General features: G+C 46.6%; 1 protein-coding gene across 2 annotated transcripts in view; it reads left to right on the top strand.

The window, feature by feature from the left end:
- The window catches only part of LOC144828458 (ubiquitin carboxyl-terminal hydrolase CYLD-like), a 677,169-nt gene that overhangs the window by 291,273 nt on the left and 359,788 nt on the right, over positions 1-26,108 (top strand). For both annotated transcript variants that reach the window (XM_078686635.1, XM_078686637.1), the window contains 2 exons: positions 10,960-11,032; positions 21,833-21,874. In XM_078686635.1, the coding sequence (XP_078542761.1) occupies positions 10,960-11,032; positions 21,833-21,874 (115 nt within the window). The remainder of the gene's footprint in view (positions 1-10,959; positions 11,033-21,832; positions 21,875-26,108) is intronic.

Genomic DNA, 26,108 nt, shown 5'->3' with positions numbered 1-26,108 from the left:
AATTGATGAGTTGACATCCAGTTTTGAATGGAGTCAAGAGTAGATCTTAGGATGGAGAGATCATGAGAGGAGGCAACCTTGAGGTAGAGTTGAGTGTCGTCTGCATAGAGATGATAGTGAATCCCAGATTTGCTTAGGAGGTTTCCCAGTGGTTCTAAGTAGAGATTGAACAATGTTGGTGCTAGTATCGAGCCTTGGGGAACACCTTGACCCACCGCCACAGGAGAAGAGAGACTGTTCGCTATTTTGATCATTTGAGATCTGTCAGAGAGGAAGGATGCCAACCATTTAAGCACAGTGCCCTCCATGCCCATTCTCTGTTGAAGAATATTGAGGAGGGTGTTGTGATTAACAGTGTCGAAGGCTGTGGAAAGGTCAAGGAAAATTAGCAGACAGGACCCCCCTGAGTCGAGTATCCTCAGCGCATCATCAACCACTTGCAGAAGGGCTGTTTCAGTGCTGCAGTTTTGGATGAAGCCGGACTGACAGTTGTCAAGAAGATCATTGTCCTTGATATGACGAGAGACTTGTTTTGCTACACATCTTTCTGTGATCTTCGCAAGAAAGGGAAGGTTAGTGATGGGGCGGAAGTTGTTGAGGTCATTCGCATCAGCAGTGGGCTTTTTAAGCAGAGGGGTGACCTGCCCAGTTTTGAAGGAGACAGGAAGGGAGCCTTGCCAGAGGGAGAGGTTGATCAGGGTAGTCCAATAGGAAAGGGAATGGGTATAGAAGTCAAAGGCAATGGCACTGGGGATGGGGTCAAGAGAATGGTTTGAGGGCTTTGTTTCGCGTATGCACTTGAGAAGGGCATCTTCGGATATGGGGTCAAAGCTCTGCCAAATGGCTAAGGATTTGCGCTCCTCAGGAGGTGTAGGATGAGCAACCTGATCCACAAGTGCTTTCACTTTTCCATCGAAGAAAACAGCGAAATCCGCTGCTCTCTTTGAAGAATCCTCCACCTTGGAGGTTGGGGGAGAGCAGCTCGGAGTCTTGATGAGATCGAATAGTTTTTTGGGTCTATTTTTGGCGGAGTCAAGGAGGGCTTTGAAGTGCGTCGCTTTCTCAAGGAAGATGTGTTTGTGGTACTTGGATCTTGCTGTGCGAAGCATGGCTAAATTGTCATTGGAGGGCAATTGCCTCCATTGCTTCTCCAAGAATCTTAGCTGCTTCCTTTCATCATAAAGGGATTTGTTGAACCAAGGTGCTGAGGGAGTGGGCCTTATCCTTTTGCTTTTGAGTGGAGCGACGTTATTAATTTCAGCTGCAAGAACTTTGAGGCATTGGGAGGTGAGATCGTCAACAGCTATGTTCGGGTCTAGCCTTGGAAGAGATAGCAAGGCTGATTTACAGAGGGGACCGATATCAATGTTTTTGGCATCACGGAACCAGGAGATGGCCCTCTTGGGTTGGCCAAGAGTTATAGAGTGTGAAAGTTGAAGGGAGAATGGGATGAGGTGGTGGTCAGACCAGTCTACATGAATTGGGGTAGTAGTAGAAAGCATGCCTGCTTTAGAAATAACAAGGTCCAGGATTGCGCCTTTGGAGTGGGTTGACTCAGTGCAGTGTTGGATAAGATCATTTGCAGAGAGGAAGGTGGCCAGTGAGTTCGCAGAGGAGTCTTGCGGTGCGCCCCAGTGGAGATTGAAGTCACCCACGATGGTCTGATTGTCACTTTGAGAGTATTGGTCGCTGATGAAGTCTTTGAGATCTTCTATAAATGAAGAGCCACTACGAGGCGGGTGGTAAATGATATGGAATCTGAGCGGTGATCGGTGTTGCAATTGAAGTTCAAGAGAAAGGCATTCAAAGGTGTGGGGGGAGCTGATAGGAGATGCCTTAAGTTGGAGGGCGTTTCTGAAGATGACTGCAACACCTCCCCCCGTGTTTTCAGTTCTGTCATTCCTAAATATGGAGTAACCTGTGGGTATTAGGAGATCAAAAATAGCGTGAGAGGTATCTTTGAACCAGGTCTCTGTGAGGAAGAGCATGTCAAGATTGTGAAGGGTGATGGTGTCGGAGATTTCAAGTTTGTGTTTTACTGCAGATCTGCAGTTGTGAAGCACACAGTGCAGCTCTGTCAAGATTGTTTTGGTGACGGGGGCACTTGGGCTCTGAAGAGTGATCGGGATATTGTACATTTGCGGGGGTGCTCGGGAGGGTTTAGGTGGACGCTTTGTTCTGACAGAGGTGATGGTCGGAATAGTGTAGACAGTGGGGTTGCTAGGGTATGCCTGTTGAAGAAGGGTGGCGTTCAAGGGCTTGTGCGAGTTTACGACGTTTGCAGACGAAAGGTTGAGCTTGGCTGTGTTGGGGTGAGGGGGCGAGGTGCAACTCCGGGGAAGTTGGGAGGGAGTAGAGGTGCATGGAGGGGTGGAGATCTTAGAGCATAGAAGTGAAATGGCAGCTGTAAGCTGGGAGATGGAGGTGATCAGGGAGCCTAGCGTATTTTCCAGTGAGAAAGAGGCAGAACATGGAAGGTTGGGTGGCTCGATTGAAATAAGGGGGGGTGGAATTGGTGGTGGAAGGCAGGGAGAGGTGGGGGGACAGGAGGTGAGTCGGGGGGTGGGGTTCACAGGTGGGGAAAGGTGGAGGTTGGGAGCGGGAGTAGGTGAATTGGGGGTTAAGGGAGAGTTGTCATTGTTGGTGTTGCCAGAGGGAGAGGAATTAAGGATAAATTTAGAGGGAGAACGGTGCGAAACACGTCGGTAGGGAAGAAGGAGGGGGGAGGCCTGTGTGGCGTCATGGGAATGTAGGACGTTTGGGAGGAAAAGAGGAGCAGTGGTTGCGGAGGTTCTGTCCGTTAGGAGAGGTAGCAGTGAGGGAACTGTCATCTGGCAGAGTGAGGGGGGTTGAGAGAGAGGGAAATTGAGGAGGGGAAGTGGTTCTGCTGGGCCCGAGGAAGGGAGATGGAAGGGGTTACTAGGAGGGGAAAGGGGGTAGTGTGGCAGAACTGAAGGAGTAGGAAGGAGGAGAGAGATGCAGTGGGAATGTGGCAAAAACGGGGTGAGTGACGAGGGGATGAAGGGTGGGACAGGAGGGATAGAAGGAGGGCTAAGGGGAGCATAGGGAAAGTTAATTGGGGGAGAGTGTTGGAGGAGAGGTGGACTAAAGAGGGGGGAGATGGGAAGAAGTATGGGGGAGGAGAAAAAGGGGGTGATGGGAAAAAGTATGGGGGAGGAGACGAGATTGGAGTACCGTGATAGTGCAGATGGGACGAGGAGCGTGTTAGCTAGTGGTAAGGCTGAAGTAATGTGGGAGGGTACATACTGTGGGGGGGAGGAATAGGAGATGAGGTAATTTGGGGGGGAGGGAAGAGATCCGACCTGCGCTTCTCGAGAGTGTAGCCAACTGGAGTGAGGTGGGGTCGGCGGAGGAGAAAGGGAGTAATGGGTGGAGCTGGAAGGAGAGTCAAAGGGAAGCCCGGTTGCAGGGAGGGGGGAGTAAGGAGGGGAAGAGGTGGTCAAAGAGTGAGAGGCAGGAGTCTTTGCCTTGGATCATGACAGTACCGTTGTTATAGAGTGAGATAGTGAGGTAGGCATTGAAGCACCCAGAGGGGGATATTTTTAGTTGTTTCCCATATGGGATAGAGGAGGAGGAGGTGACGTTAAAGGAATTGTAAAAACTGTTGGACCAAGAGGGGGTGTCGCGAGTGAAGAAGATTAAGTCGTTTTTGAGCCTCCCAAGACGACCATTGTAAAATTGATCCACAAAAAGGGAGTCTGGGAAACATTCAATAGTGTTATGCTTCAGTCGTTTTATTGTAGCTTTAGACTGGTCGGGAGGATAAATGATTTTGTAGCAATTGGCTCCAGACTTAACTCGAGAGGTGGCCATGTTGAGAAGATGAGGCGAAGGAGGGTGGGAGAAAGATGAGAGAGGTGTTACTGGGAGAGCGGTAGTGAGGAGAAATAAGAGGGCAAAAAGGGGGCGCATACTCCGGGTTAGTGTGCCGTCAGGCTGTAGAAAGGCCTAAACGATGCAGCTGGCACTACTTGCTGCGCAGCTGTAAAAGGCCTAAACGGTGCAGCTGGCACTACTTGCTGCGCAGCTGTAAAAGGCCTAAACGGTGCAGCTGGCACTATTTGCTGCGCAGCTGTAAAAGTGTAGAAATAAATACCACACAATTAAAGAGTTAAGCGGATGGCTATTTTGATGGAGGAATGCATTACTCGCAGACGATGTCCGATTGCTGCAGGAAGCACTAGCCGTGAAGATGAAACATCTGGAAGACAGGCTGTGGACACACTAAATACAGCTCGGTAATTAGGCGTGCAGGTGCGCGCTGCGCGCAGCGTCGAGGTCTCCAGTTCCACCATTTTCAGGTCAGGCGGCATGAGCTGGTCGTGAAACAGCCGTACTGAGCCAATATGGGGACCGTTTGAGGCTGGGTCAGTAAGATTGAGCTAAAGCGGGCAGTTTCAGGCCGTTACAGCAGTGCAGTGTTCGGAGTCGGGCGGCGCCATTTTGGAGCACAAGTGCAAGTGGTGCCAAACTTGTAGGGTTTATCCGGGAGTCCGCAGGGGCTCTCCGCTCACACTTCCGCAATTTAAGGTGCCAATAGGCGGGCCTGTAGGTGTGCTGGTGTAACATAAGGGCAAGCGGCACCGGACGCGCATTGAAATCGCGCTGAGTAAAAGTTTCATGGGCTCACCTCCGTGCGCAGCGTCGAGGTCTCAAATTACGCCAATTTCAGGTCAGGTGACATGTGCTGGTCGTGAAACAGTAGTACTGAGCCAAAATGGGGACCGTTTGAGGCTGCGTCAGTAGCATTGAGCTGAAACAGGCAGTTTCAGGCAGTTTCAGCAGTGCTGTGCTCTGACTCGGGTGGCGCCATTTTGGAGCACCTTTCTCAAAAATTTCTGTAGGTGGCGCTATTTTATGATCCACAGTGAGTAATGGCCCTTTAAATTCGAAAGCTTGCTTTCCTATATCTTTGTAGTTTTCTATGCAGTTTAATATAGCGTGACTCTGGCTCGAGAGCACTTCAGCGCTTTGCAAGAGAACCAGACACCTTCCAGGCACGGGGAGGAGTGGTTTTCTCAGGTGCTGCCTTGGACGCTCTTCAGATGTCCTCGAGGCTCCCTGGGCCTGAGTCAAAGTAAGGCCCCCTACTGCCTGCAGTGGAGAACTTGTAGGGCCCTCAATTCGTGCCGATTTTCAAACGGTGCCTGCCCTGTCCCGGGCGCCGCCATCTTAAGGACAGGCAGCCATGGCAAAACAGACCAGATGCAATTGTAGGGCCCCGCCCGCCGCTATGGGACACCTCCTCACCACAGTCACAAGCGGGAGCAGCAGCCTTCCCTCCGGTCTCAGCAGCCGTTTTCTAGCGTCTTCGGTGCGACGTCAGTCCCCCTCACTGCCTGGTGCCAGTCTCGCCGATCGCGGGCGCCATTTTGCCGCTAGAAAACATGCAGAGCAGGGAGGGAGGTAAGCAATCTCGGGTTTTAGCCCCTTCTCGCCTCCGCCGACCACAGCAGTGGCGCTCAGTGGGGGCACCGGACCTTTATGGGCGGATAGTGGCGCCGGGTCACAGGATTGGTGTCCGACATCGGTGTATGTGGAGGACAGCCGCGGAGGAGCTCCCGAGCTCTCCCCGCTCCACTAGGCTCACTCCCTGCCAAATTTGTTGTGGTTGTGTTTGCTATTCCCACTACTTTCTGGTACCCAAGAAGGAAAAGGCCTGCGTCCCATTTTGGATCTCAGGAACATCAACTGCATCCTCCAGAAGCAGAAGTTCAAAATGTTGACGCTAGCTCAGGTCTTGTCTGCTCTCGACCCCGGAGACTGGATGGCAGAGTTGGACTTGCAGGACGCCTATTTTCACATCCTGTCCTGCTGGCACACTGGCATTACCTGCGGTTCCTGGTAGGCCACAAGCACTTTCAGTTTACCGTTCTCTCTTTGGCCTTATCAACGAAAGTGATGGCGGTGGTCGCAGCTCATCTGCGCAGATCATGGGTTCCATTCTTGCCCTATCTCGATGACTGGCTGTTGAAGTTGGACTCGCCCCAGGCTGTCGTCTCCCACCTCCAGACTACGGCAGACCTCCTGCATTTGCTGGGATTCTCTATCAATGTGCCGAAGTCACACCTGACTCCTCTGAAGCTCCTCTTTATTGGAGTGGTTCTGGACAAGATGGGGTTTCGGGTCTATCCTCCCGAGCAGCGAGTCCGGGATATTCGAGCTATGATTCTGATCTTTCAGCCCCTATCCTGGGTTTCGGTCAGAATGACCCTGCGGCTGCTGGGCCTCATGGCCTCCTGCATCCTGCTGGTGGATCATGCCAGGTGGCATATGCGGGCTCTGCAGTGGGACCTGAAGTTCCAGTGGCCACAGCAGCAGGGGAATCTCTCCAATTGCGTCCAGATCTTGGAGGGTACTGCACGACAGTTGCTGTGATGTCAGCTCTCCTCACGATTAACTGCCGCTACGCGGTCCGAACGGAGCCCATCTATCCTGGGAAACCGTGAACCCCTAGAGCAAAAACGTCCACCGGGTGGAATATCCTCTACCGTCATCTGACGCCATCTCCTCTTTTGGACGGACACAGCCCACCGAGGAGACTACACTCTAATTTATTGACATCACTTACGCCCTGAATGCTGCGGAGCGGGAAGTCTATTTATTCCGGACAAACTGGCCAAAAGAAAGGCCGCTGCTGTACAAATTGTATCGTGACCGAGTAAAGAGGGAGCCCCGGCTGGAGCACCCCATCACCAGCATATGTATGCACACGAAGATAACGATAGCTCAGAAAAGAAAGACTTGAAATAAATTGTTTGAACTGGCCTCTTTTCATCGCTACACACCCACCATCTACTCCGTTAAGTAGGGCCTACGTGCTTGTGAGTCCCCAACCCCGTGGTACACCACCGCCCTGATGAAGGTGCGGCCTGAATAGGCCTCACACCGAAACACGTGTTGGCGTGGTTCCTGTGGATGGCAGAAACCTAGTTATTGTCGATTACTTTTTCCAACCCCTTTTGCCTCCACAGTCGTACTTCCGTCTATGCAGTCCTGTTTTTACCCTTACTGCAGGCCTTGATGTACCAGTATGAATGCGACGTATGAATGCATGCGGGATTGATTGATTCCTATACTGTGAAAGTGAGTGTGACTCTATTTTGGATGTACGGGAGTGTGTGGGACATATATGTGTAATTTTAAGTTTCTGCCATATGTATAAAGAGAGGCATCCCCCTTTTTCTTATTAAGTGAATCATGGCAATTTAATTATGAATCATGTCCATTTAAAGTATCTGCATAAACTAATAAATAAACAGAAAAAGTAAAATGGAAATTGTCTGATGTGTATTTGGCTCTGATACATATTTTTGTCACCGTATATTGAAAGTAAAGGATCCCGTATGGGACTGTGACTTATGCTTTGGCAGGGTGCTCTCTAATTCTATTGTACCATTCTCTCTTTGGCCTTATCAGCGTCCCTCGGGCGTTCACGAAAGTGATGGCGGTGGTCGCAGCTCATCTGCGCAGATCAGGGGTTCCATTCTTCCCCTATCTCGACGACTGGCTGTTGAAGTTGGACTCGCCCAGGCTGTCGTCTCCCACCGCCAGACTACGGCAGACCTCCTGCATTTGCTGGGATTCTCTATCAATGTGCCGAAGTCACACCTGACTCCTCTGAAGCGCCTCTTCATTGGAGTGGTTCTGGACAAGATGCAGTTTCGGGTCTATCCTCCCGAGCAGCGAGTCCGGGATATTCGAGCTATGATTCCGATCTTTCAGCCCCTATCCTGGGTTTCGGTCAGAATGACCCTGCGGCTGCTGGGCCTCATGGCCTCCTGCATCCTGCTGGTGGATCATGCCAGGTGGATCATATGCGGGCTCTGCAGTGGGACCTGAAGTTCCAGTGGCCACAGCAGCAGGGGAATCTCTCCAATTGCGTCCAGATCTTGGAGGGTACTGCACGACGGTTGCTGTGATGGCTCATGCACCAGGTTTGGATAAATGGCAGATCCCTCTCCCTTCCCCAACCAGATTTCACAGTGATGACAGATACATCACTTTTGTGATGGGGCGGCCACATGGGGGAGGCAGTGATCAGAGGCCTCTGGTTTCCGGTGGAGTCCGAGCTTCACATCAACCTTTTGGAGCTCGGGGCGATTCGTTTTGCCCTCAAAGCATTCCTTCCCTCTGTCTGGGGAAGAGCGGTGCAGGTGTTCATGGGCAACAACACCGCCATGTGGTATGCAACAAACAGGGCGGGTGGAGTTGTGGACTCTATGTCAAGAGGCTCTTCGCCTCTGGACATGGCTTGAACATCAGGGCATATCCCTGGTGGTTCAACACTTGGCAGGTTCAGTGAACGCCAGGGCAGACAAACTCAGCTGCAGGTGCAAGATGGATCACGAATGGTGTCTTCACTTAGAGGTGGTGCAAGGTCTCTTTCAGCAGTGGGGAGAGTCTTTGTTAGATTCATTCGCCACCAAAGAGAACGCACAATGTCAGTGGTTCTGCGTGTTGGAATTTCCAAGACGGCACTCGCTCGGCGACGCTTTTCGTCATGAGTGGAGTTGCTGTCTTCTTAAGGTCTTTCCGCCTATACCACTTCTGTCCAGAGTGGTGAAGAAGATCAAGCGCAACCGGGCCCAAGTCATTCTTGTGGCTCCGGATTGGGCACGAATAGTCTGGTATCCTGAGCTATTACATCTGGCCATCGATCCTCTGATCTGACTGCCTCTTCGGGAGGATTTTCTGTCGCAGCTGCAGGAGAAAGCCTATCACCCAAACCTGTCTAGCCTCCACTTCCTTGCGTGGAGATTGAGCGGTAGCAGTTGACAGCCTTTGACCTTCCTCCCGAAGTTTGTAATGTTATCTTGGCGGCCAGGCGGCCCTTCACTAAGACGGTATACTCTTGAGGATGGAGCAAATTTGTGGCATGGTGCACAGCAAAGCCTGTGGATCCCCTCTCTGCTCCTCTTTCTGTGGTTCTTTTGCTCCTCCCTTCTTAGGCACACCAGGGCTCTGCTCTGGGCACACTGAAGGGCTATCTCTCAGCCATCTCAGCCTATCTTCGGCTGCCTGATCAGCCTTCTCTTTTGAAGTCCCCTATTGTAAATAGATTTCTTAAAGGCATTACTCATCTCTTTCCTCCTATCCCTTTCGTAATGCCTCAGTGGGACTTGAACTTAGTTCTGACATATCTTATGTGTGCTCCCTTTGAGCCACTGCAAAACTGTAATCTCAGACTTTTAACTGTACAGACTGCTTTTCTGATGGCCATCACCTCTGCTCGCAGGGTGAGTGAGCTTCTTGCTCTGTCCTCTAAGCCTCCTTTTCTTGCTGTTCATCCAGACAAGGTTGTCCTAAGAACCAGACCTTCCTTTCTCCCCAAAGTAGTTACTTCTTTTCACATTGGTCATCACTTTTACCACCTTTTTTCCGCCTCCGCATCCTTCTAAGGAGGAAGAGAGGCTCCACCGTCTGGATCCAAAACGTGCGCTTTCATTTTATTTGGATCGCACCAAGCAATTCTGGATGGATGATCAGCTCTTTGTTGGCTATGTGGGTGCCAAAAAAGGTCAGGCCGTGCACAAACGGACCATTTGTAGGTGGGTTGTTTTGTGCATTAAAGCTTGCTACTCTTTGGCAAAAAAGGAGCCTCCAGTGGGACTGTGCGCCCATTCCACCAGGGCGACAGCAGCTACCACTGCTGTGGGACAGGGAGTCCCCCTCAATGACATCTGTCAGGCAGCTACATGGGTATCTCTGCACACGTTCAGAAAACACTACTGCCAGGACAGCCAAGTCCGGAGAGATGTCTTCTTTGGCCGTTCTGTTCTCCAGGACTTTCTGGTGTGAACTTAGTTGGTAGGCCCACCTCCGGGGTGGGTATTACTGGGGTATCTATTCAAAAGGTAAGGAATCTATAACTAATTGTCTCTTTCAGATGAACAAATTACTTACCTTCGGTAACGGTATATCTGTAAGAGACTTAGATTAGTTATAGATTCCTTACCGCCCCACCCATCCTCCCCGTTCTGCAAACTGACTTGTAGGGCTGGGGAATCCCTTTTCAGGGCCATAGTTTTGTGCACTAGTGGTCAGTGTCTTGCATGGCTCCGCGCTTCTGGCGTGGAATGTCGTGTATAAGAACTGACGTCCGATTACGAGGGCGACGTCTAAGCAGCTACTGCGACGTCATCCCTGCGACCATGACGCCAACGACGAACGCGGAGCTGACCGAAGCCACCTTTCGACGCCCAGGGGTACTGCTGATGAATAAATTCTCCGAATCCAGTCTGACGCCTGGGGGTAATTAAAAGGTAAGGAATCTATAACTAATCTATGTCTCTTACAGTTACATCGTTACCAAAGGTAAGTAACTTGTTCACTACTACCGGATATCTGCTTTATGTGACTCTTTTGTTATCAAAGTTATTTAGATGCTAAAACCCCCTCTTCTCTCCACATCATATTTGCTGTACATGAAAGGGGTGAGTTACTTAAGTGTAAAGGGGTAAACACATTAATGTAAAGGGGTAAAATGTCCCTTTGTCCCGGTTGCAAAAATCCTGAATTGGCCATGTCTCTTACTACATTTATTATCAAAATGGGAAGTGAAGCGTCAAGGATGACATACAATAAACTGTTTTGTCACTCTTTGTTTCTTTTGACTAGAGAAGGATGTTTCTTCTCACCCCTTGCTCTGGCTTTCCGTTCAGTGATCTGCTTAGAATCCTGTAGCGATAAAGGCAGGGAGAAGTAAGAGGGCTATTGAAGAGTAAGAGATTACACTCAAAAAATGTTGTGCTGTTAAATGTTTGTTAACACAGACTGAGTGGGTGACATTGGAAGAACTAGTCATTTCTGTGCAATTCCTGGAAATGAAAGGAGCTGCACTTTCCATCTTCATCAAATGCTTTTCAGGAGCACATATTTACCAAGCAAATGACATGGGTCTTGTTTAAAAAGCGTGTGTTATTTTTTTATTTTTAGGGAGATGGATCGAAGGATAATGTGATGACAATCCCTATGGACTCTGTTATCAAGGAAGAGCTTTTATCTGGAGGTAAACATATAAATATACATTTCCACAAATGCCTTACGGTTCTGCATCCATATTGAGTCATCAAGCAGTAATAATTCACTTTGGTTTACACTCACAAATTATTATAGCACTGCAGACAGTTGCTTCTAATTCTGATGTAGTGATATTTTAGTATCACCAGGGCTAACCTGTTGAATTGGGTATATAGAGGTGGGGGGTGCAGCAGGAAGTTAATCTGCCTGTTGTTTAAGACCTATATTCTACAGTATTATAATACATAGAGTGGCCTTTGGGCCAGTCCCTTGTTCATGACTGGATAGCATACTTGTCTATCTCAGTTCAATGCTCCTGATTCGATGGTGCCCGACCCCCTTTTTTCCCACCCCTAGTTTCTTTTCCATCATTTTTATTAAATGAGTTATATCCTTACTCTGGTAACAGCAGGAAACCATTTTAATTTGTCTATTAGCACCCCATGCGACCACCAAATGTTTTTTTTTGCTTTCTCTCCTGTCTGCTCTCTTCCTGCTGCTTTACACCACTCCATTGTTCCCGCACCCCTTATTCTTGTTTGTTATTGAGATATATATATATATATATATATATACATATATATATATATATATACATATATATATGTATATATATATATATATATGTGTGTGTATATGTATATATGTGTGCATTGAGATATATATATATATATATATATATATATATATATATATGTGTATATATATATACATTTTTTTTAATGCTTTTGCATGAGGCTGGCAGTCTCACCTTCTATTGTTTTATTGTATTGCTGTATTGCAACATTTATATAGCCCTATGTTGTAATCGTTTGGGTATCATGCTCCATACTGTAGGCTGTGTGGCTGGAAGTGTGCTGTCTTTTCTATTTTATTTGAGCCATGTTTCAATGTTGTGTGTGAGGACCACTGAGGTGCTGTTATCATATTATAGGACTGAGCAGAGTGTTGAATGCAGAAGTATGAGAGAGGCAAACACTATAGGTTTCAGTTAGATGGCATATTTTAATAGATCTGCAGATCCCTTGCAGTGTTTCCCAAACTATGGGTCGTGACCCGGTTTTTGGTGGGCAGTGAAAGTCCAAGTAGTAAATAAACATACCTTTAAATTCTGTTTTTATATTGTCACATTTGCTGTGCTTCAAATACAGGGGTTCAGTGCCAGGCTATGTGTTCTGACAAATTGCTGCTTATATTTTTAGGTCTCGGCTAGCCGCGCGAAGCGCGTCTCCGCCGAGAACCTTTTGTCGGCATGTGTGCTTCCCAGGAGACAATCCTGGCCACGCGCATGGCGATTTGAAACTGCCACGCGCACGCGAACGCGCGCTGTGGCCAGGCGCTGTCTCCTGGGAAGCTCGAAACACCACACACGCATGCGCATACAAACAGACACACACACAAGCGCCCATGCAAGCACGCACATGCATACAGAGACACACCCCCCCCCACACATACACACACACACACACAAGTGCACCAAGGCCCCCCTCCCCCCGCCGCCGTCACCGTCGCACACATACATACACACACGAGCATACACACACACACACACACACACACACACACGCGAGTACACCAAGTCCCCCAGCCCTTTTGAACTTACCTGCAATCTCGGGGGACTCTGCTCTAAGCACGAGACGCATTGACTCCGCCTGCCTCCTCTTCCGGTCCGGACGCGGCCCCGCCCCCGTCACAGGCGACCTTGCCTGACTTCCGGTGCGGCCGCGGCCGGCGGGATTCCGGGGGCATTTTCTGCATTTCTTTGTTATTGTACCTTAGTTTTATTTCTATAAAAAATATATATTATTAAGGGAGGAAGGTGTGTGGTATTTATCTGTATCTTGTTTGTGGCTCATGCAGCTGTCAAGTCTGCATTCTACATTCTGGTTTGGAGCGCTGCTCCTTGACAGTTGCCGTTATGGTCCACATCGAGCTGGAGGTTTTTCCTGTTGAGTGGTGTAATTTCTACAATAAAATACTTGTTACTTACCATCCTGCGTCCGGCGCACTTTACAGTCTGGTATGTGTTAGACTGCACAACCGGGGGGCCAGTGGTCAGTGCTTGCTTTTTTCTGTACTTTGCGGAGTCGGGCATCTGTAATGTTGCTGTGCTTTTAGGAATGGATAGGTCAGTGAAGGTGAGTATGAAATATGGTAGAGTTGTTTTTGCATATGGACATTTTAGTGTGTACGTGTTTTTTAACTTCATGGGATGATCCTTTTAAGCAACAGGTGTCTCGTTATCACCAAATTCAACACCAATCTACTGGGCGGCCATGCCTCGCACTTAACCTTCTGGAATAAGCATACTTCTGCAGCGATCACTTGACACGCTAAGCTATCCCCCCTGGTCAGGCTGCCCTCGATAACAAAGTAACCTCCACAGGCATGCGGCACTATGGGACGGGGTGGTTGGGAGAAAGTGGGCGTCCCTGCAACTGTCAGAGACATAGGGGAGAAGGAAGGCCTTTATTTGACAGTTTTTAACTCTGAGTGAGTAGTGAGTGCAGAGTAGTGAGTAGTGAGTGCAGAGTAGTGAGTAGTGAGTAGTGAGTGTCGAGTAGTGAGTAGTGAGTGCCGAGTAGTGAGTAGTGAGTGCAGAATAGTGAGTAGTGAGTGCAGAGTAGTGAGTAGTGAGTGCAGACTAGTGAGTGCAGAGTAGTGAGTAGTAAATAGTAGTGAGTGCAGAGTAGTGAGTGCAGAGTAGTGAGTGCAGAGTAGTGAGTGCAGAGTAGTGAGTGCAGAGTAGTGAGTGCAGAGTAGTGAGTGCAGAGTAGTGAGTGCAGAGTAGTGAGTGTGCAGAGTAGTGAGTGTGCAGAGTAGTGAGTGTGCAGAGTAGTGAGTGCAGAGGAGTGAGTGCAGAGGAGTGAGTGCAGAGGAGTGAGTGCAGAGGAGTGAGTGCAGAGGAGTGAGTGCAGAGGAGTGAGTGCAGAGGAGTGAGTGCAGTGAGTGCAGAGTGAGTGTGCAGAGTAGTGAGTAGTGGGTGCAGAATAGTGAGTAGTGAGTGCAGAGTAGTGGGTGCAGAGTAGTGAGTAGTGAGTGCAGAGTAGTGAGTGCAGAGTAGTGAGTGCAGAGTAGTGAGTGCAGTGCAGAGTAGTGAGTGCAGTGCAGAGTAGTGAGTGCAGTGCAGAGTAGTGAGTGCAGTGCAGAGTAGTGAGTGCAGAGTAGTGAGTGCAGTGCAGAGTAGTGAGTGCAGTGCAGAGAGTGCAGAGCAGTGAGTAGTGAGTGCAGAGCAGTGAGTAGTGAGTGCAGAGGAGTGAGTAGTGAGTGCAGAGGAGTGAGTAGTGAGTGCAGAGGAGTGAGTAGTGAGTGCAGAGGAGTGAGTAGTGAGTGCAGAGGAGTGAGTAGTGAGTGCAGAGGAGTGAGTAGTGAGTGCAGAGGAGTGAGTAGTGAGTGCAGAGGAGTGAGTGCAGAGGAGTGAGTGCAGAGGAGTGAGTGGCTGGCCCTGTTTCTAGCTCAAGCGGCACCGGCACCTGTAGTCTAAAGATAATACCTCTACCTCAAGTGAAGTACTCTAGTACCCAAGGATGACTAGCAAACAATATTATTCACAACGTTGCTTACTATTCAGCAACATTGGACGGTTTGCAAATCATCTTTATACAACAATTCAGAGTTTGATAACAAATTAATGCAACACATTGTAATATACAATGCCAATAGCTCAAACTTTAATGCTGCAAGACCTATTGCATTGTAAATGCTTGTTTAACATGGGGATTGATGTTTCCATACTCTACAAACTCCTCTGGCTTTGCAGTCATAGAAAGAAAAGTAAAGTGAAGTATGTGGCATTCTTGCTCGGGTACTGTAAGCATTAAAGGAGAGGCTATGGGATGTCATTTGTTTTTGCAAAGCAGAACAAACTGTAATATCTACTATACACATTCAGCAGTTAGTAAAGGAAAAATGAAGTACTTTTTCTAATTGTGATGTTCGATGGAAATAGAGAATTTAAGGGGAAAAAAAACAAATCAAGTCACTTTATTGGTGATGCACAAATGATAAAAATTCAATGAAACCCGATTTCCACGCGTTATCATTTGTGTGCAATATAGTTTTATCAGTAAAAGTATGTCTGTGCAAATTTTGTGACTATTGCAATTGAAAATGTACTTGTCATGGTTCTAAAGAGTTTGGGGAGCCCTGCTGTCTGTTGTGGCTGCTTGTAGCGCTATAGTCGTCATGAGGATATCTGCTATCTCATCTTTTTCATCACTAAACAGGGGGAGTAACTATCAGTTTGAGGCATATGAGCTGCAGATTACACACTGTGCATAGATCGACACCTAGTGTTGGGCCCGGATGTTTGCAGTTTGTTGTTGTCCTGAAAAGTTCTTTGGAAGTCACGAGATAGGGGATTCCTCCTTTGGACCACATTGCGCATAGGCATCGGCTCCATCCTCAGATAGTTTTTTCCGCCATCGGGCTCAGATGTGTTTCCTGCGCTCCGGTTTGGAACTGAGTTTCCTTCGGTGCGCAATCCTCACCCAGTTCGACGGTATTGTTTCGATCGTGCTCCACATCGACGCGATTCTTCATCACTCCAGCTCAACGGGTCGTAAGTAAGACCGTCGACCCCAACCCTTCCTCGACACCCTCAAAAGAGGCTTCCATCACACCCTCACCTTCGGGCCTGGGTGCACACTGAGAGACTGCTTCCCACGCCCCACCTTGGGGCCCGGCAAAGAAGCTTACTAAGCCTTCAGGCAGCTCGGGCTCGAGTCAGCCTATTCCCGGTGCCGACCCCATACCGACACCGAAGAAGAAGCCATCTTCCTCAATCACGCCAACCACTGCCCCAACACCTAAGGACTCGGCGCCGAAGACTGGCACCGGCTCATCGATGCCGAAACCGCACTCGGAGCCGGGTAAAAAAACGCCTAAAGGTCCAGATTCACACACTTCGGAGCTGAAAAAACACCGGAACCAAAAAAACACGTTCCGGTAAAAGACATTTCAAAGGTCACACTTCTAAACCAAAAGACCCTAGACCAGCTACAGACTTGGTGCCGAAAAAACGTCTGGAACCGAAAACTTCGACACCGAAGGATCTGCCCTACACACAAGAACTTTTTACACCAGATCCTACTCCAAAAACTCTTGTAAAAGATCCTATGACTGGCAAACTAGCTCTTAGCTCCAAGAAGAGACTTTGAGGCGCCTGCACCTCCTCCTCCTCCAAAGAAGAGAGACATTGCAACCTCTCCATTAAGGGTCCCTTCTCCACCACCTCCCCATACTGTTCCTCCTCCTACACCTCCTTCACCACATCATTCACCTACACCATCCACTAATCCAGATGATGATGTAGATACAGACTCGATGACACAGGTGGGGGTGCATATGACCCAGCAGGGACCAATAGTCCCCCTCAGTCACCTAATCCATGGGTTGATTATAACACCCCTGATGTGCCTTATGTCCCACAAGACGATGTATATCCTTCCAGACCTTCCCCACCAGAGGACACTATAGGTTTTAACCTACTATTCCAGAGAGCTGCCTAGTACCATCGGGTTGACTTGCACACCGATACTGTGGAGGAAGATTTCCTATTAGACACTTTTGATAACACACAAAGGTCTACTGCCATTTTGCCAATGCTTAAAGGTGTCATCAAGCACGCAACAGAGGTTTTTAAAGATCCTGTCAGGGCTCGGGTCCTCAACCCTCGCATTGAGAAAAAATACAATGCTGCCCCTACAGATCCAGTTTACATTAGAGGTCCAGCATCACTAGATTCTTTAGTAGTGTCTAATGCACGTAAACGTGCTAATTCACAAACATCAGGTGAGGCCTCACCACCAGATAAAGAATCTGAGCTCCTTGACGTCTCTGGTAAACGAACAGCGTCACAGGCAACTAACATTTGGCGCATTGCTAATACCCAAGCGTTATTGGCAAGATATGACAGGGCACATTATGATGAACTGGAGTCCATAATGCAGCATCTACCAGACAAATATAAAAATAGGCCAATGAACTCGTACAAGAAGGTAAAAATATTACTAATACTTCCATTCGTTGTACCTCGGTGCCACCATAAACACCTCAACAGCGCAAGCTTATCCCACTCCAGCAAGGATAGCCAGCATGCAAACTCTTCTCACAAAGTTTCAGCCACAACACTCCCTTTCAGCACGAGTGTTCATGCAGCTCGTAGGGATGATGGCCTCTTGCATTTTCATAGTCCCCCATGCAAGACGACTTCAAATGCGTCCTCTACAAGAGTGCTTAGCATGTCAATGGAACCAGGCTTAAGGTCAATTAACAGACCTAGTGTTGGTAGACGGTCGGACTCATCGCTCTCTGCAGTGGTGGAACACCAAAAACCTTTCCAAAGGGCGACCGTTCCTAGAGCCAGTTCCCCAAATAGTCTTGACTGCGGACGCATCGCTCTACGGCTGGGGAGCCCACCTTCTGCAACACACCATGCAAGGCAGGTGGACACCACGCAAACTGCACTAGCATTCTCTGACCCTCATCCTAGTTGCTCCAACGTGGGCCAGACAGCCGTGGTACATCACACTGCTACAACTGTCTGTGGTACCGCACCAAGAATTATACCTGTCTCCACACCTTTTAACACAGAATCATGGAGAGATCAGGCACCCGGACCCAGCTCAGCTCAACCTAGCGATTTGGCTCCTGAGGTCTTAGAATTTGGATATCTGATCCTTCCTCCAGACTGCATGAATGTCATAAAAGAAGCTAGACGCCCTACCACTAGAGCATGTTATGCAGCCAAGTGGAAACGCTTTGTAATATATTGTCACAACAGTAATATTAATCCCTTAGACGTGTCTATTCAACACATCATAGGATACTTACTGCACCTCCAAAGATGTAACCTAGCCTACACGTCTATTAGACTGCATCTTGCTGCAATAGCAGCATATCTGCAAAACAGACAGCATCTATCTCTGTTCAGAGTGCCTGCTTTTAAAGCCTTTATGGAAGGTCGTAAGAGAATAATTCCTCCCAGAGTGCCACCTTCACCTGTGTGGAATTTAAACATTGTTCTCACAATGCTAATGGGGCCTCCCTTCGAACCATTACATAAATGTGAACTACAATTTTTAACATGGAAGGTTGCGTTCCTAGTAGCTATTACTTCTCTGCGAAGAGTTAGTGAACTACAAGCGGTAACCATTCAAGAACCCTTCTTGCAAATGCATCATAATTAGGTCGTTCTACGCACTAATCCAAAATTGCTACCCAAAGTCATTTCTCCCTTCCACCTCAATCAATCTGTGGAACTGCCTGTTTTCTTCTTGCAGCCACAGACAGTAGCAGAAAGAGCTCTTCATACCCTAGATGTCAAAAGAACATTGCTATACTATATCGAGAGAACACAACCCTTTCGTAAGACAAAACAACTTTTTGTCTTTCTCACCACCACACAAAGGTAATCCCATTTCAAAATCTGGGATAGCTAGATGGATTGTCAAATGCATACAGATTTGTTACCACAAAGCTAAACGTACGTTATCTGTTCCTCCTAAAGCCCACTCTGCAAGGAAAATAGGGGCTTCAATGGCATTTTTAGGGAACATTCCCCTAGATGACATCTGCAGAGCAGCTACATGGTCTACACCGCACACATTCACAAAACACTATTGTGTAGATGTGCAAACCAAACAACAAGTTAATGTGGGCCAAGCTGTTCTCAAAACATTATTTCAAACTACTGCAACAGATAGGGGTGGTCGCCGCTAAGAGTGGGTACTGCTATATAATCTATGCACAGTGCGTAATCTGCAGCTCATACGCCTCGAACAGAAAATGCTACTTACCAGTATGCATCTGTTCTTGGCATGTAGAGCTGCAGAGTTGCACACGCCCTCCCGCCTCCCCGGCTAACCTTGTCTGTTCCAGTAATATCTTAATTAGATACAGATTACATGGACATCCTTCCTTTTCTTGCAAAGCTCCATCATTTGCCTAATGGCGAAAAACAATCTGAGGATGGAGCCGATGCCCATGCGCAATGTGGTACAAAGGAGGAGTCACCTATATTGTGACTTCCAAAGAACTTTCAGGACCACAAAAACCTGCAAAATCCGTGCCCAACTCTAGGTGGCGATCTATGCACAGTGTGTAACTCTGTAGCTCTACATGCCAAGAACAGATGCATACTGGTTAGTAGCATTTTTCTTAATGCAACAGGTGTAGGGGCACCAGGGGCATGCACAACCCAGGTATGGCTATTTTCAACTACCAGACCATGGGATAAATGACCTTGCCTGTTGTAGGGCCCATGGCACCCTTGCTATGCCACCCCTACCAAAAGCAGCCTGAATCGGTCACAGCTGCATAAAACGCTTTGAAAACATTACAAATCAAAGTGTGCAACTTTCCTGGGAACTTGGTAGGTTTGTGTACGTGGCAATTCTTGTCATATCTCCAGACTCGAAGTCTGTCCTAAACAACTGCAAATTCAAGTCATTGTGACCCCCTGATACAGTGGGTGCCCAGGAAAAGTGTGCTTGTTTCAGTCAATCAATGTTACATTGCAAGTGCTGACAATTGGGTTTGTCAATTCAAGGTTTTCCTCAGCTCTTTGTGCCTGACATAGGCTAAGCCTGTCAGTGAAGATGTGTCACTATAGCTCTAAGTGACATTTTCTTCATCCCTAAGATAGAAGATTAACTTCTTTCTGATTCGCTCACCGTGCCATGCACTGGGGTTTTGACCAAAGTTTTGGGAGGTGCCATCATGCCCTCAGAATGGCCCATCTTATTGATTCATTGACCATAGTGCCTCACTTAAACTGCCTACTCTAGATTTAATATATGGTATAGCATTGAGGATTTGTAGAGTGCACTATCACCTATAACATATGGAATCTTGGTGTTATAGACTGATCACTTAGACCAGGAAGCCATGTCAATTGTGGCAGTTGTGGTCACAAGTTTGCATTTCCTGCCAGGACGCATTGTGGAGAAACTACAGGGTGACTGACACTGCAGAGCTCTAAATTGCTGACCTAAGCCAACGCATCTGGGTGCCCTACCGACACCTAGGGCACTCTGCCACTCTCTCCTCACGGGCTGTTGCCTTCTCTAATCATGCAGTCAAACTTCTAGGCACTTCAGAACAGCTAACCAGCTCTTCCAGCAAGAGAGCTAGACTCAGATGATGTCTCCTCACCTGTGGGGAAAATAGCTGTCAGGCAGACAGTAGTCGTGGTTGCCCACCAGTTCTCCAAGTAAATTGCAAACACTCCCTTTTTTGGCCATAGAGAAATTGGAACTGAACCCACAAGAAAGGTAATGGGGGCCCACTTTTATACACCAAAATCAGGCAGGGGATATGTATCCACTGTCTGCAACTGTAGAACCAGTTTGTGTTGGTTATTTAGTCACGTTTCCTTGCAGGTGACTCTCCAGAGATAACACTGTTATTTCGCTGCGCCTACGTCCAAGTTAAAACAATCCCCCATTTACAACATTGGCTGCGCGCCGCGGGAAGCTTTAGTAATGTAAAAAAAAAACGACACTAGTGATGCGCTCGCGTTAAAAAAAAAAACACGCTAGTGATGCGCGCAGCAACACGAAAAAGTTAAAGTGATAAACAAAAGACGCTAGTGATGCGCGCGCGCAGCAGCACGTTAAAGTTAAAATGATCGCGCTGGAAGGGAGGCAGATGGCAGCTGCGCGCGTGAACGCAAGAGCTAGGCCACCAGGCAGCACTTTGAAAGCCCCGATACTAAATGTCTCGGAGCAGCGCATGTGCTGGCTCAGCGAGACCTAAAAAGGTATGTTCACAACTATGGTTTCACCAAACATGGTATGCTGCCACCACATGTGATGGCAACCTTTTCTTTTCCTTTTTTTATTTATTGTTAACTTGAAGGTTTGATAATCATATATGTCCTATTGGCCCATCCTTTTATTTCCTCTGCATATATTTCCCGAATACGATGAGCTGCAATATAAGCCCCTGTATTTCAAGTAGATGTTTGAATCTAAACACCTATAGTGGACATCTGGTGTAATAAGATGTACTCATTATATAAAGGGCGCAACTGTTTGTTAATTGGATATTGCATAGGCCCCCAGATGGTAACGGGAAGTAGCATACAGTGTTTTACGATCACGAGCCATCTGCATATACGACTCAACAGTTATTACATATTGATTTTTTTTATTATCCGGAACTTAATATTAGTAAGATAACTATTTTCATTATGTTATTTTGTATATGCAGACATGCTATTTTTGCAAATATCAATTTGTTATCTAATTCAAAAACGAAAAAATACCAATAAAGATATTTAAACAAAAAATGGTATGCTGGCACCACATCTTCATGTGCTAAAGCTTAGACAGTGACCATAGTCTATTGTGAGTCAATGAGAGCAGGCTTGGTGGGCCTCTCCAGGTCACTGGACAAGCCCAGAACCTTACACATGTCAACAGACAGGCCTGGCTGGGCCTCTGCACACATGCTAGAGTAGCATGATTCTGGGACCAAAATCAGGCTACAACTAAATTGGCGTTAGGTTCTGTGTGCCAGTTATGGAATCTACTCTCTAATATTGGGAGTACAGTGTTAAGTAGTGGTTCAGTCGTGTTGGTGTATGGCCAACGGTTTAGCTTCACGTAGTTTACTCTACTGGAAGACGAGGGGTAATTGAACAGAGTATAGGTAAGGTCCTTGAATTAAAAATAGGCTATTGAGTGACTCCATAAATTGCAGCTTTTGGAGCTAAAACTAGAGTGTTGAATGGTTGCCCATGAATATTTTGACTGACATGTTTTATCTACTATCATATTCACAGATTTATCTGCCATAAAGCAAGAGCCTACACAGGAATTGTATGGTAAGATTTTAACTGAACGATATAACTCTTAAGTGAAGAGTTGTGTCACTAAAATGAGTACCATGAAACCATATTTCTTCTCATGGTAAAATTGTAGCTAATATTAGCCTGTAATGTTGATGACTGGAAAAGAGGTGCTGTATGTAAGGATACTTTTTTGTAGTAAAGTCTTCATGAAGTCACATTTGATGTTTTATGTTTAGCCTGCACTTTGGATGAAAGGTTTATTCGTACATTCAATTTCAGTTTTTCAAGTGTCATTTGATCATATTTTTCAATTAAGTTTGTATACGACATTACATAAATAAAGAAAAAATGTTGCCTCCCAAAAACGTACTGCAAAGTTGCGCTGTTTGTAACTTAAAACTTGGATACGGTGATGTGATTGATGCAATGTGATACGAAGAGCATAACCATGCTTTAAGAATTTTTAATGCCAAAAACAGAAGGGGTATTCTCATGAGGCTGTTAAATCATCCTCTTTAGTTACTCTGGATCCCATTACAAAAAAAAATAACTTGTTGTGTGAAATGAAAGAAAATGTTTTTCTCAATATTGTGAGTTGTTGAAGTACCACACTTACCACTCTGTTTCAGCACTGATGTTCATCAACAATTCTGGAACCCAAAAGTTTGTGAAAACTATATTTTCTATCCGTCAGTGGCAGAATTAATTTATTAATGTATTTGTTTATTTTTTTGCAATTCACCCATTTAGTAAATGGTTTAATTGAGCTGTCTTTCATATGACTAACCATTCACAAAAGGCTATACTCTCCTATCTGGACTCATCCTTGCTAAAGTCATAGTAGATGAACAGAGGCCCAGGACATGTTAAGTTGGTTTGCCACAATGTTATGTTATGTTAACCCCTTCGCTGCGGGGCAAATTCCCTTGCGGTGCGAGAGGGGGTGTGGCGCTGCCATACTGAGGACGGCTCCCGGCTGTCATGAGTCACAATAGGCGTGGGCTCATGACGGCCGGGAGCCGTCTGAACTCCGTCCGCTAATTAATTCTCCCGCACAGGCGGGGAATTAACCGCGCGTGGGCGGAGCGGCAACATTCGGACGGCTCCCGGCCGTCATGAGCACATGACTACCGTGACTCATGACGGCCTGGAGCCGTCATGCGCATACAAGGTGTTAAGGAATTAGTAAAATGTATGGCTGCCTGAAGGCTTCCCAGTGCTAAAGAGTACTGTTCACAAAGCTCTTTTTATATGGCGTCTACAGGGGAAACAGCAAAGTTTTGAAATGTTTTACAAAAACGGTTTTGTTGGGTAGGATTCTTATTTTATAGGGCAGGGCATTCCACATCTTTGGTACAAGATGGGCAAATGATCTGCCCCCCACCTAACTCTTTTGGCTCTAGATGTCCTTAGAAGCTGTTGCTGGGCTGATCTTAGATGCCTGGTCGGTATATACCTGGACATCATTTATCTCAGTTTTATCGGACCTTTTTTTGTTAACAGCCCTATATGCCAAGCAAAGGGACTTAGACTTTATTCTTGTTTCAATAGAGAGCTAGTGTAGCTGTTTCAGTGCTTCTTTAATCGAAGTGCGTTTGGGGATTTTTAAAAGGAGTCTTGCTGCCGCATTTTGTACTACCTGAAGTTGCCTTGTCACATATTTAGGCGCGCCCACGTAAAGTGAGTTGCCGTAATCCAAGCATGAGATTATAAGAGACTGGATGGCTGTTTTTTTCAGATGTTCCGGGATCACCTCAATAATCTTCCTTAGTATTTTAAGCAGGGAAAAACATATTCCTGACCGTTTCCTGGATTGGCAATCCATCGTGAGTGAGTTCTCCATCCAAACCCCCAGGTTTTTTTTATAACTGGTTTGGGAATAGGTGGGTTTCCCATGCAATGGTGCCACTGTGTCAGGGTTGCCTGGATAGTAGGTTTTCCTAGTAACATAATCTCTGTTTTTTCACCATTTAACTTCAGATGGCTATTAGCCAACCAATTTACCACTCTCTCCAGACAGTGACTCCGTCTCCCTAACAGATAACGCAAACCAGCAGCTGTCAGCAGTGTGTCGTTGGCATTTGACACCACTGAGATACCGTCTTCCTGTGCTATATTAGCCAGCTGTCATACATAAATATTAAATAGGGTAGGACTAAGGGAAGATCCCTTTGGTACACCACATGTAATTGGGAGATTATCTGAAAAACAGTCCCCTTCCATCACTTGGAAGGACCTGTATTACAAAAAAAGAAGCCAACCAGTCCATGGCAAGGCCATGGACTCCTATTTCCCGTAGTCTCGCCATTAAAGTGGTATGATCTACGGTGTCAAATGCTGCACTGAGGTCTAACAAAAGGATGGCAGCAGAGCCACCCTTATCCAATAGTGCCTTTAACTCCTCTGTGACCACCAACAGTGCTGATTCTGTACTATATGAGGCTCGAAACCCCATCTGAGTGGGATGCAATATGTCATTAGTTTCCAGGAAGTTAGTCCAAGTAATGTTTACATGCTTCACTAAAAGTTTGCTGATGAATGGCAAAAGTGAGATAGGGCGTAGATTGCTAAAGACAGTAGGGTCCATGTTTTTTTTTGTAAAGGCCTAATGATTGCATGCTTCCAAGGTTTTGGGACCAAAGCTGTTTCTATTGATAGATTAAGCATTTCTTTTTTGGAGGGTAAAATGGTCTCCAGTGCTTTAGCTAAAATCTATCTGGGGAGGGGCTGGATCAATAGGTGATCCAGATTTAGTAGCTTTAATTAGATTACGAACGTCTTTCTCAAGTTTGGGGAAATTAGCTAACTGGGGAACCTTCCTGAGTTTTTATTTTTAAGGATCACCTTGTGATCCCTGTTTTACATTGTAAGTCATGAGACTGTGACCCTTCCCTTTTTTTGTTCTTTTTTGTGCGACTGCTTACTCTTGAATCTGCAAGTGGTCATCAGACACCTTCTCTTTAGGATAACTCTAAGACCTTGGTGGTTGGCTCAGTTCTTTAAGTCAATTTTTTCTATGGTCTGGTGATAAACATCTCCAAATCTGTTGACTTAGTACTACCTGTGGCATCTGCATTTAGGATATGGGTCCTTTTACCACTGTGCCTATATCAGAATCCAAGTCCCTATCCTTCGGGAATTGGTTGTCTATTTCTATTACTTTTTTATGGAAAAAAGTAGCTTTGTCATTACACCTTTCGACTGAGACCGGGAAGGTTTTCGAATTTAATGGGGGTTAGTTAGCGTTTTAACCACTCTAAATAGTTCCCTTGAGGAATTAGCTGATTGAGAGATTTTTTCTTCATGGAATTTAGCTTGAACACTCTTCATATCATTATGATAGACCCTAATTAGCAGCTTGTATCTGGATTTTAAAGCTGGATCATAATTCTTTCGCCATAGTCTCTCCAGTTTCTTACATTGTTTTTTCAATTCCAAAAGCTGCTCATTGTACCATGGTGCTCTTCTAGGGCATGCTTTATTATTAATACTTCCATGACTAGGCCTTATCGGTGATGCATAGAACTTTGAGTTTCATGTGCCTCCTGGTGGCCATTGCAGGTCTGTCGTTACACATAATTCTGATTGAAGATGGTGGCTGCATGTTTTGTGAAGCTCTGGGGATACTGTAGCCGTGTCAGCATGTGGTGTGGGAGCCACAGATAAAGGCCAGGAAAGTTGTCTAGTTAAGACAATATAATTGATTCTGCTTAGATTATGGTAATGCTGGCAGGACCTGCACCTGTATGGAAAGTTGTCACTTACCTTGTCACCAGTGGTACCATGTGGGCTTGAAAGACATATCTTTACCAATCTGGATACCCAGGTATCCCACTGCAGACCTTCTTGCCTCATTATCCGGTGTCCAACACCACATGTAATATTTGATCAAACCTGGCAAGAGGTTTTATTGCACCATTGTGGAGTGTGAGACCATTAAATAAATCAGCTCAAAATGTACTTTGACGAATAAAAGATAGTGAACCTAGGTCTTCCTTGTGCCTTAATGGTAGTGCAATATATTGTCCTTGCTTTAACACCCTGGTGGGATTTAGAGCACTTCATACAACAGTGAGCTTTGCAGCTTGAACAGAATGTGCCAATATCAGGATATTGATAGAAGAGCTAATTCCAAAGTACACTGTTACTGTCTGCAAATTGCACTTTAGAAAGAGCTACAAACAGGAGGATCACAAGTAGGCTGGGCGTTTATTCCCAGATAGAAATCCTGCCTCTTCATATAGTTTGGCATTTCAGTGTATGAGAA

The sequence above is a fragment of the Lissotriton helveticus genome, chromosome 4_1 (genome assembly GCF_964261635.1).
Source record: "Lissotriton helveticus chromosome 4_1, aLisHel1.1, whole genome shotgun sequence".
NCBI lineage: Eukaryota > Metazoa > Chordata > Amphibia > Caudata > Salamandridae > Lissotriton > Lissotriton helveticus.
This window is presented reverse-complemented; position numbering and strand designations above follow the sequence as displayed.